At 42.2% G+C, this 12,786-nt stretch overlaps 1 protein-coding gene across 1 annotated transcript in view; it reads right to left on the reverse strand.

Moving 5' to 3' along the window:
* Positions 1 to 12,786, reverse strand: part of LOC109866065 (canalicular multispecific organic anion transporter 2) — a 72,332-nt gene that overhangs the window by 5,665 nt on the left and 53,881 nt on the right. The window contains exons 15-26 of the mRNA XM_031799230.1: positions 11,803 to 11,869; positions 11,581 to 11,707; positions 11,237 to 11,413; positions 10,860 to 11,027; positions 9,967 to 10,147; positions 8,582 to 8,687; positions 7,736 to 7,892; positions 7,379 to 7,586; positions 6,632 to 6,942; positions 1,473 to 1,672; positions 894 to 1,020; positions 341 to 442 (exon numbers count right to left, since the gene is read on the reverse strand). Coding sequence (XP_031655090.1) covers positions 341 to 442; positions 894 to 1,020; positions 1,473 to 1,672; positions 6,632 to 6,942; positions 7,379 to 7,586; positions 7,736 to 7,892; positions 8,582 to 8,687; positions 9,967 to 10,147; positions 10,860 to 11,027; positions 11,237 to 11,413; positions 11,581 to 11,707; positions 11,803 to 11,869 — 1,931 coding nt within the window. The remainder of the gene's footprint in view (positions 1 to 340; positions 443 to 893; positions 1,021 to 1,472; positions 1,673 to 6,631; positions 6,943 to 7,378; positions 7,587 to 7,735; positions 7,893 to 8,581; positions 8,688 to 9,966; positions 10,148 to 10,859; positions 11,028 to 11,236; positions 11,414 to 11,580; positions 11,708 to 11,802; positions 11,870 to 12,786) is intronic.

Below are 12,786 nucleotides of genomic sequence, written 5' to 3' on the forward strand. Positions count from 1 at the left end.
ATTTAGTTAATAATCAAAGTAGTCTGAAATGTATAGTGTGCTATATAGCCCAGCCGTCCACATCAAAGGGAATCGCTGTACGGCACATAATATCCAAGTTATAGATCTAGTTCCACTTGTATTAGTATTTTATGGTTGCGAGTCTGACTTGGCAGCCAAACAGCCCAAAATAAAAAAACACACTTTATGAAAAACATACATATAAATAAATATAATTTACAGAACTCAGTCTTAAAGTAACAAACAGTGGGCAACAACACAACATTTCCACTGTCACTTTGCCTCGTTTCCATATGTACATGTCCTACTCTAGTAAGCATTGCGTGTGTGTGCTCTGTACCTCAATTTTGGTCTCAGAGTACTCCTTGACTCTCTCCACGGCTACGATGTTGCTCTCCAGATCTGACGTCATCCTCACCATCCAGTTCAGTGACATGGTCACCTGTTACCAGGACAACACAGTACTGTAGCATGAGTGATGCTTATTGGGAGAAAACACAAGCAGCGTCATTAAGCTGTCGTACATCATCAAAACCAGATCGCTTTTAAAACACAGGGTTCTATCTCCAACCTAGTGTAGCAGATGGGGATCTGTGAAACTCCTCAGCCTGAAGAGGCCCCACTTGCACTGCCGGATAGCTATCTTTTCAGGGGCGCGGCTGGGTAAGACGCTTCGGGAAGGCGGTCACGTGTGTTTGCGAGGCAGTGGTCCTTGGTTCGAGCCTCAATTTATGAGCCAAATCAGGAGGAAGCTATACTCGCTAAGCAAGCAGCGTGAAGTCATTCACACCAGCACAACAGAATCGCAGTGGCAGGTCGATGGGCACCATTTAATGGAAATGTGTATCAGACCGTTAGACGGACAGTAGATCTATGAATATGTTGTACTGTACCAGTAGAGCGTAGGACACAGAGAGTCCCACCAGTCCAGGGTTGAGATTGTCCTTCCCGATCACAGCAAACAGAGCAGCGAACAGCACGATGCAGTTCCCAATGAACTCTATACGCACCCCTAACCACCTACACACACACACACACACACACACACACACAACACACACACCACACAGTTAGAGCAGCCCTGACACACAGTATGTCTCTGCACCGTACCTGCTTATGTAACTATATCACCATGCAAATATAGGCCACGTATTGTATTGTGAAGTGGGACACCAATGTCTTACTGTATGTCATTTGTGACAGAACATGTTAGTCTGTGGAGCTTTCAACATTTAGCACCAGTCTCTGTTATAATTCTCAAAAATCCAAAATGGACCAATACTGTCCACTAAATGAATCCGTCATTTTGTAAAGAGAATCCTAGGGCCCTTGGATCCTTAGCCAGCCGCTTTCAGATCAGCAAGAGCCAAAAAATGGGAACGAGGAAAGGAAGTACATTAAGACAATTGGAACGCAGCCACTGTCCTCCAGAGTCCATAGTGAACGTGCAGTAGGAGAGAGATACCACCTACCTGTTGGCCACTATACCAGGGTAGTAACTCTTTTGATTGTCATCCACCTTAACGTCACTCATTAGAACAAAGGCATCGCGTCTGCCGTAGGCTCTGATGACACTAGAGCCGGTGACGGTCTCAGAGAAATGGGAGTATATGGGAGATCTGGTGACCGACTCCAGACGCTTTAACTGCCGAGATGTGGCCACATAAAATCTCTACAGCCGTGGGGAAGAGAGACAAACAGCATTATACAGTATCTAAACACGCTATAACACATATCTAAACACGCTATAACACATATCTAAACACGCTATAACACATATCTAAACACGCTATAACACATATCTAAACACGCTGTAACACATATCTAAACACGCTGTAACACATATCTAAACACGCTATAACACATATCTAAACACGCTATAACACATATCTAAACACGCTATAACACATATCTAAACACGCTATAACACATATCTAAACACGCTATAACAGATATCTAAACACGCTATAACACATATCTAAACACGCTGTAACACATATCTAAACACGCTATAACACATATCTAAACACGCTATAACACATATCTAAACACGCTATAACACATATCTAAACACGCTGTAACACATATCTAAACACGCTATAACACATATCTAAACACGCTGTAACACATCTAAACCCTGGAGTACACGCTGTAACACATATCTAAACACGCTGTAACACATATCTAAACACGCTGTAACACATCTAAACACGCTGTAACACATCTAAACACGCTATAACACATATCTAAACATGCTGTAACACATATCTAAACACGCTATAACACATATCTAAACACGCTATAACACATATCTAAACACGCTATAACAGATATCTAAACACGCTATAACACATATCTAAACACGCTGTAACACATATCTAAACACGCTATAACACATATCTAAACACGCTATAACACATATCTAAACACGCTATAACACATATCTAAACACGCTGTAACACATATCTAAACACGCTATAACACATATCTAAACACGCTGTAACACATATCTAAACACGCTGTAACACATATCTAAACACGCTATAACACATATCTAAACACGCTGTAACACATATCTAAACACGCTGTAACACATATCTAAACACGCTGTAACACATCTAAACACGCTATAACACATATCTAAACACGCTATAACACATATCTAAACACGCTATAACAGATATCTAAACCCTGGAGTAGACGCTATAACAGACATCTAAACCCTGGAGTAGACGCTATAACAGACATCTAAACCCTGGAGTAGACGCTATAACAGACATCTAAACCCTGGAGTAGACGCTATAACAGATATCTAAACCCTGGAGTAGACGCTATAACAGATATCTAAACCCTGGATTAGACGCTATAACAGATATCTAAACCCTGGAGTAGACGCTATAACAGATATCTAAACCCTGGAGTAGACGCTATAACAGATATCTAAACCCTGGATTAGACGCTATAACAGACATCTAAACCCTGGATTAGACGCTATAACAGATATCTAAACCCTGGAGTAGACGCTATAACAGATATCTAAACCCTGGAGTAGACGCTATAACAGACATCTAAACCCTGGATTAGACGCTATAACAGATATCTAAACCCTGGAGTAGACGCTATAACAGATATCTAAACCCTGGAGTAGACGCTATAACAGATATCTAAACCCTGGATTAGACGCTATAACAGATATCTAAACCCTGGAGTAGACGCTATAACAGTAAGCAACTAGCAAGCACACACTGCAGTATCACACTATGGTAAGGTCAGGGGTCACAACACCTACAGAGTTCATTTGATAGACTTATAGAGTAATAGATTAATTTGATAGTGATCAATATATTTTATGAATATTTAGCTGCTGTTTACATAAATGATCATATTGCCAGATGGTCTTTCCACCAGGCCACCAAAATTATTCTAAAAAATAAGTATTATTTAATTATCAAATCAAATTCTAAAGCATTCAGGACTAAAACACATTTGATTACAAACTCAAAAGCAACACTTCAACATCCATTAGTGCTTAAATGCCATCATAATGTTGTAGTGTACATAAAAATAAAATAAAAATATTAAGATAAAATAATGTTTTAAGATTAAAACTCATTCAAGTAGAACAATTAAAGAAGGTGCCACAAATAACCCACCAATCCCAGTAAGTAATAGTTTAAAAAAAACAAAAGACCACGCAGATACAGTGGGGCAAAAAAGTATTTTAGTCAGCCACCAATTGTGCAAGTTCTCCCACTTAAAAAGATGAGAGAGACCTGTAATTTTCATCATAGGTACACTTCAACTATGACAGACAAAATGAGAATAAAAAAATCCAGAAAATCACATTGTAGGATTTTTAATGGATTTATTTGCAAATTATGGTGGAAAATAAGTATTCGGTCACCTACAAACAAGCAAGATTTCTGGCTCTCACAGACCTGTAACTCCTTCTTTAAGAGGCTCCTCTGTCCTCCACTCGTTACCTGTATTAATGGCATCTGTTTGAACTTGTTATCAGTATAAAAGACACCTGTCCACAACCTCAAACAGTCACACTCCAAACTCCACTATGGCCAAGACCAAAGAGCTGTCAAAGGACACCAGAAACAAAATTGTAGACCTGCACCAAGCTGGGAAGACTGAATCTGCAATAGGTAAGCAGCTTGGTTTGAAGAGATCAACTGTGGGAGCAATAATTAGGAAATGGAAGACATATAAGCCCACTGATAATCTCCCTCGATCTGGGGCTCCACGCAAAATCTCACCCCGTGGGGTCAAAATGATCACAAGAACGGTGAGCAAAAATCCCAGAACCACACGGGGGGACCTAGTGAATGACCTGCAGAGAGCTGGGACCAAAGTAACAAAGCCTACCATCAGTAACACACTACGCTGCCAGGGACTCAAATCCTGCAGTGCCAGACGTGTCCCCCTGCTTAAGCCAGTACATGTCCAGGCCCGTCTGAAGTTTGCTAGAGGGCATTTGGATGATCCAGAAGAAGATTGGGAGAATGTCATATGGTCAGATGAAACCAAAATAGAACTTTTTGGTAAAAACTCAACTCGTCTGGTTTGGAGGACAAAGAATGCTGAGTTGCATCCAAAGGATTTTTCTTCCTCATTTTGTCTGTCATAGTTGAAGTGTACCGATGATGAAAATTACAGGCCTCTCTCATCTTTTTAAGTGGGAGAACTTGCACAATTGGTGGCTGACTAAATACTTTTTTGCCCCACTGTATAAAGTATGCCAAGACAAAAGACCATGCAGATATAAAGTATGCAATTACAAAAGACCACGCAGATATAAAGTATGCCGTTACAAAAGACCACGCAGATATAAAGTATGCCAAGACAAGACCACGCAGATATAAAGTATGCCGTTACAAAAGACCACGCAGATACAAAGTAAGCCAAGACAAAAGACCACGCAGATAAAGTATGCCGTTACAAAAGACCACGCAGATATAAAGTATGCCGTTACAAAAGACCACGCAGATATAAAGTATGCCGTTACAAAAGACCATGCAGATATAAAGTATGCCGTTACAAAAGACCACGCAGATATAAAGTATGCCGTTACAAAAGACCACGCAGATATAAAGTATGCTAAGACAGAAGACCACGCAGATACAAAGTATGCTAAGACAGAAGACCACGCACATATAAAGTATGCCAAGACAAAAGACCACGCAGATACAAAGTATGCTAAGACAGAAGACCACGCACATATAAAGTATGCCAAGACAAAAGACCACGCAGATATAAAGTATGCCGTTACAAAAGCAAAAAAAGGACAGGAATCATATGCCGTTGTTCCAGTTAGATAGTAAGCATCTCCAGAGGCACGTGAACACACAGAACCATGGCTTATATTCACCCGTAAGAACTGCAGTTTCAAATGGTTCACCGGCAGAAATATATATCAGTTCTCCTACTTCAGGAAACTGCTAGCTACTGGACCACTGGTAAAACAAAATGATGACCAAGCATAATGTTAAAACAAATGATGACCAAGCATAATGTTAAAACAAATGATGACCAAGCATAAGGCCCAGCAGCCCTCAACGAAACATTGAGTGTCCAAACCGAGACACAAAGTAAACCGTTTTCATGTCAGGATAAAAGTACATCTCTTTACATTGTTTCTATGGAACTGATCAAACGAGTTGAAAGGAGGTGGTTTCTTGAAATGAAAGCATCTCTCTCTTCTCTCAGCACTCATTTATCTTAACTCAAGTTGGGATTCGGCTAATACCAGGTGTTCACAGACCTCTGGTATGTAGTATTTTGGCACAAGAGGACCCTCATATTAATTTCCTGGGTCAAAGGGTAAAGACACTGTATGGAAACCTTGAAGCTAATCAATACTCTGTATAGTTAGACAGGAAACAAAATAACCTCTAACTCCCTACCGTGTGGACAGATACCTGTAGCGTCAGACTGACTACTAGTTGTCTTTCCATTCGCTTACCACAAGAGGGCAGCAGCACACTAGATACAGGCCAAATCTTTTATCCACTTGCTGGTCTTTTGACAAATCCTATCAGATCTTTTCACATCAGATCTTTTTCAGAACTGATCTGATTGGTCAAAAGTGAAAAACATCAGAATTGTACTGCCTCGGGGCTACTTCATCCTACGCAACTCTATAGTGTAAATCCCCATTCTCCAGCGTGTCCCTGAGAAGGACATGAGGTTGTAAAGAACACCCAGCAGTGTTCTCCGGGTCTCATCTTGACCGCATCAGTCAACAAACACAACTCAGGAGAACAGAAGCCTCCTTCACTATTCACTACTGTTCCCGGCTGTTGGTGACTCAAGATGGCACGCTCTGTATGTATGTGTGTGTTGGTGTGTAGGTAAAGAGAGTGAAAGAGAGAGGAAGTGAATGCATGGTTAGGGAAGAGGAGACAGGGAGGAGTAGAGCAAACTCAAACAGATAACAGGAAAACAAAAAGCTGAAGAGAAACAAAAAGTTCAAAGGATACATAAACTGCTCCACCAATCATAACGCTGCATGCCGCATTCAGGAAACGTAAGCACAAATGTAAAGGAAAAGTATAACCCGACACCATAAACTCCTGTCCTAGAGAGCAGAGCAACTGTTATCTCCTCAGAACAGAACCAATACCTGGACGAAGACGTATATGAAAGTCAGGGGAGCTATGACCACGGCAAAGATGGGGGTGCTGGCCACTATGACTATCATGGTGGAGAGAGAGGAGAAGAAGGTCCCGAGGAACATGAGAACGGTGGAGGGCAGTGCCTCGTCGATGACGTAGATGTCCTTAGAGAAGCGGTTGATGACCCTGCCTATGGGGGTGGTGTCAAAGAAAGACTGAGGGGTGTGAAACTTGTTGTCCAGGAGGGCATAGTGGAGCTTCCTGGCTGCTCCGATGTTCCCCATGGCCAGGGTGAAGGAGGAGACCATGACCAGGATGCCTGAGAGGGAGGGAGGGAGGGAGATGAGGGTTGAGGAGACAGTGGGTTTTGTATGTGTCCTCCATCCTGAATGCTGAGTCCCTTTTCAATGAAATTCAAATCAAGCTTCCAGGGTTACTGAGGGGTAGAGGCCAAAGTCCTCACACAAAACCAACCATTCATAGTTAGCGTCATACAGTCAAAAAGTCAAACATACACAACAATACCTACAATAACTAAATCTCTCTTAGGGACAAACGACCCAAACACCATGAACAAATGTAACCTCGTTGTAATCGCTATAAATATTGAACTGTAGAGATACTTTCTTCACCAGTGACGTCATATTAAGCTGGACAGGTATTCTTATCCTGGACAGGTATTCTTATCCTGGACAGGTATTCTTATCCTGGACAGGTATTCTTATCCTAAGGTAATGAACAGCAGGTCTCCTCACCTTGGGTTATGCCCAGGGCAGCATACACCCCCACCCTCATGCTGACATTCTCCTGAGTCATGTTCTGAGCCGCGTCATTGGTCCACTGACTCAGCCAGACGTTGGCTCCGATGGCAGCGGCGCTCTGACAGCCGTACAGGAAACAGATGAAGAGGGTCAGCAGAGGCCCTACTGCCTTGGCGTACTCCCAGAACACCTTGCTCTTCACCTGAGGAGAGAGGTTAATAAAATGTCAGGGTTAAGAGGGTAGAGGTCAGAGGTTGTACTGTCTAGGAATACACCTGGAGGTAGGAGAGTTTAGAAGTCCACACCCTCAACCAGGTTTACTAAACGATGTATCTCCAGATCGCTACTCACTCTGCCTGTCTCAGTGGTCTCTGCCTGGATAAGTTTCTCCACCTTGGGTAGTTTCTTCTCTGGGTCAGGCTCAGCGTGCTTCCTCTCACTGCACAAACGTCTCCGGACAGATTTGCTCCTTGGGTTCTCCAGGTCCCCTGAGATGACGCTGATCTGCCTGCAGGGAGGGAGGAAGTGATTGATCCGTCACTCAATCAATCAATCGTTGTGTGTGTCGTACATCGTAATTAAAAAAATAAAATCTCTCACATAGAAAACACATAGAATACAGCAGTTGTCTATCACAGAGGGGGTTAAACATACTGAAGCCCCTTCAGGATTTTGCGATTCTGTGGTATGCAATTTTTTGGCAAAATCAACAATTCCCTGGATATTATGCAAGGGTTTGCAAATTTGACAATTACCAGATAAAAGTAAAATCATTGCAATATTATCGCATATAACCATCCGATCACCACACTACAAAAACATGGCTCGCATTTTTGTCCAAAAACAGAATTTTTAGCGCATAACATTATTCAATCAAGCAACACGTCAACAAACATTTCCCCCTTCAGTGCATTTATGTGACAAATATGACAATATCGGAATTGCTGCAGCAAAATCAGGCATTTTGGACTGCAACTATCGCACAAAAACACGAAGGAATCCTGGAGGGAGTGCCTTATGACCTGTTAGAGGCTTATGAGTGCCTTATGACCTGTTAGAGGCTTACGAGTGCCTTATGACCTGTCACAGAGGCTTACGAGGGCCTTATGAACTGTCACAGAGGCTTACGAGTGCCTTATGAACAGTCACAGAGGCTTACGAGTCCCTTATGAATTGTTATAGAGGCTTATACTGTACCTTATGAACTTCCTCTTTGCCTCGACCACTGGTTCACTGTCCACCATGTCTGTATGGTTGCTAAGGACATCATCAGGGAAGTCCTCTTCTTCATCAATCAAATCCACTGTGGGGTGTTGAGTCACATGGTTACCGTGGTAATTATGGAGCAGGTGTACACAACCCTACAGGTGTAGGGCATGGGCGGGCAACTCTCCTCCTAGAGAGCTACTGGGTATGCAGGGTTTTGTTCCAACCCTACTCTAACAAACCTGAATAATCTAATCAGCTGCTGACTAGGACCTTGATTAGATGTATTAGAGCAGGACTGGAGCAAAACCCAGTAGCTTGCACCCCCAGTCACCTTCCAGGACAAATATTGATAGGCACTGGTATAGGGTGAACAGTAGAACCCCAATGGCAGAAACAGCAATAGTATCCGTTTTAGATCTCTTCTAAGGGCAGAAACAGCAATAGTATCTGTTTTAGATATCTCTCTCCAAGGGCAGAAACAGCTATAGTATCTGTTTTAGATCTCTCTCTAAAGGCAGAAACAGCAATAGTATCTGTTTTAGATATCTCTCTAAGGGCAGAAACAGCAATAGTATCTGTTTTAGATATCTCTCTAAAGGCAGAAACAGCAATAGTATCCGTTTTAGATATCTCTCTAAAGGCAGAAACAGCTATAGTATCTGTTTTAGATATCTCTCTAAAGGCAGAAACAGCTATAGTATCTGTTTTAGATCTCTCTCTAAAGGCAGAAACAGCTATAGTATCTGTTTTAGATATCTCTCCAAGGGCAGAAACAGCAATAGTATCTGTTTTAGATATCTCTCTAAGGGCAGAAACAGCAATAGTATCTGTTTTAGATATCTCTCTAAAGGCAGAAACAGCTATAGTATCTGTTTTAGATCTCTCTCTAAAGGCAGAAACAGCAATAGTATCTGTTTTAGATATCTCTCTAAAGGCAGAAACAGCAATAGTATCTGTTTTAGATATCTCTCTCCAAGGGCAGAAACAGCAATAGTATCTGTTTTAGATATCTCTCTAAAGGCAGAAACAGCTATAGTATCTGTTTTAGATATCTCTCCAAGGGCAGAAACAGCTATAGTATCTGTTTTAGATCTCTCTCCAAGGGCAGAAACAGCTATAGTATCGGTTTTAGATATCTCTCCAAGGGCAGAAACAGCTATAGTATGATTTTATGCTTTAGTTCTCAGATTTAGATCTGGATCTTGAAGCCATTTCCACTGCTTTCATTAAATTCATCCCCTATAATCAGGCACTGATTTACACCGGGGGAAACCAGGCGGTTGCAACTAATAACCAGGTGGAACAGAAAATCAGCAGATCTATGGACCTCAGAGAGTTCTGAATCCCTCTGCTATAGTAACAGATAGTTGTACCTGTTGCCTCGTCCTCTATGATGTCCTCCAGGGAGTAGTTTCTGAGGAACTCAGCGAAAGCTCCGTTCTGTTGGAGCAGCTCCTGGTATGAACCCATCTCCGACACTCTGCCCTCCACCATCACCATTATGTTGTCCACCTGCGGCAGGAAGCTGATGCCGTGTGTCACCAAGATACGTGTCTGGGGTAAACGAAAAGAGGCTATGTCATTAAGGCTGGGAATTGCCATGGACCTCACGATACGATATTATCAGTATTCTTAGGTGCCGATACAGTATGCATTGCCATTCGATACTGCGATTTTATTGCAAATAGATGTTCCAAACATATTGCTCAATTACATATGTGCTACAGAGAGACAAGAGAGCATGAAAACATTTGTTTTGATCAGTCAGGGAAATGAAAAGTGTTGATAATATGTTGGCATGTTTAATATTGCAATATACATACTGACTTTACACACCCAAGTGCTGCACATTCCAACCAACTTCTGTACTGAAGTTTCTTATCAGCGCAACAACGTCATAGATATGCTACCAAACCAACCAGCAGATAGGATGGAAAATAATAACCCACAAATAAGAGTGACTACTTCCTCTATTGTAGTTGAGGACTCTTCAAATGGGTTTTACTATCTGAACTACACAGAATATAACTTATGAACTTGTCAGTTGTAGGAGATAGGCATGTTACAATGGACAAAATTGTAGTGACTGACCACCAAAGATTGTTGATAAAGGACAAGACATCAGACTGGTCTCTTTCTCATACAACCAAAGATTGTTGATAAAGGACAATATATTTAACCAGTCCGTTTTGCTCTGCTACCCCTCAGAATGCCTCTCTTCATCTGTAATGTATGGAGAACAGAACAGATTGACTACTCTCCTCACCTTGCCCTGCAGCGCCCCCTCTGGGCCAATGACGTGGTCGAAGATGTGTTTGGCCACATGGGAGTCCACGGCAGACAGAGGGTCATCCAGCAGGTAGACATCTGCCTCGTTGTACAGAGCTCTGGCCAGACTCACCCTCTGTCTCTGGCCACCAGACAGGTTGATACCCTGAGGGAAGGAGGGACAGATAGACAGAGAGAGAGAAATCACTAGCAAGCTAGCAATCACAAGCAAATCACTGATCTCAAAAGTCATTCCTTTGAGACTCGAAGATGCAATTTAGCTCCCAGATCTAATGCCTAAGCTTTTGTTCAGTGGGCTAACATGGCCTTTAGCTCCAAAAACAACCCATGTTAGATTCTATCCCATCTCCCTACCTTCTCTCCAATCTCGGTCAGGTCTCCTCCAGGTAGTACTTCCAGGTCAGGGGTCAGGGCGCAAGCCTCCAGACAAGAGCGGTACTTCTGCTCGTTGTAGGCCTTGCCAAATAGGATGTTGTCTCTCAGAGTGGCGTTCTGGATCCAGGCCTGCTGGGGGACGTAGGCCACCGAACCCTGGAGGAGAGGAGTGAAGGAACTCAGTACAGATGAAAACTACAACTAGACCCTAAAAATCAATCTAGACCCTAACAATCAATCAGTCGATCAATCGTTCAATCAATCAAGCAATTGAGCCACCAATCAATCTTCGGTTAGTATAAATTAATTGAGTGCAGATGTACCCGTATGGAGATTTGTCCCTCCAGTTTCTCCATCTCTCCCAGTAGAGCTGACACCAGGGAAGACTTCCCACATCCTACATGTCCAACCACCGCTAGCAGAGAGCTCTGCGGCACCATCAGGTTTATACTGCGGACAAACACACACAAGGGCACATCAGTAAAGTACATTCCTTCCCTTTAAATGGTTATTTGTCCTTTTCATGATACAACTCACTAACTTACTTGTGCAGAGCAGGAGGATCTTGTTTTGCCCAGGTGAACTTCCCATTGACAACAGTCACTGAGCTATCTGAAGGGGAGAACAACAGTGGAAGAATGAAAGGCAGTTAGAAAACCACCAATCGTGACACAGCATTACCAAACTGGAAGCATATATGCAAACTGTCTCAGAGCCAAGAAGGAAAAGCCATGACTATTGTCGTGGAAAATTGCAAGATTGTTATAATGCTTGTATTGCATTTAATGGTTGTTTTATTTGACAGAATAGAGTATTCTGTTAACTATTGTGTGTGTGTTCTACTGAGGAGGACCTCTATGAGATAACACTGACAGAGGAGATTTACGATGTCTTTGGGTAATAAAGCCTAAAGAGCATTCCAGATAACATGAGGTAATGTTTTTGTGCTATACCATACCAGGGTGAGACGGTTCCTGTTTGGAGTAGGAGGGCCAGACACTGGTCTTTACAATGAAAACTGTTGACACAGCAGTAACTCTCTGCTATGTTTTATAGATATCTTTCATACAAATCTTAACCTTGTGACCATTCTATGTATCTATGGTTCGTCATGTAGGTTGAGAGGGGAGCATCTTGGCTATAAAAGATCTTTGTACTTTCAATGGTTCATTAGAAATGGCGCATCGTTGAAAGTCAAAAAGGCTATTGCCATAGCTCTTATTATTAAAGATGTAGTTTAAGTATAACTCTGACTGGCGTGTGAAGTTTGTAACTCTCCTCGTTTGGTAAAACAGAAATAAGCCATCAAACTGTACACTGTGGAACCCCTGTGTCTAATTCCCTTAAGTCACCTCAAGGTAGAGTCCAAAATGTTTATATTACAAAAGCCAAGAGTAATGACTACAGTATGCAGAACCAAAATGTATTACAAAACCCCGCCCCCATTGTTACTTATTGAAAACGCAACCGTCTACAATAATGGCAGATGGGGGAACCATGGCAACGGCCAACGTCAACATGACTTATCA

The sequence above is a fragment of the Oncorhynchus kisutch genome, linkage group LG20 (genome assembly GCF_002021735.2).
Source record: "Oncorhynchus kisutch isolate 150728-3 linkage group LG20, Okis_V2, whole genome shotgun sequence".
Classification (NCBI taxonomy): Eukaryota; Metazoa; Chordata; class Actinopteri; order Salmoniformes; family Salmonidae; genus Oncorhynchus; species Oncorhynchus kisutch.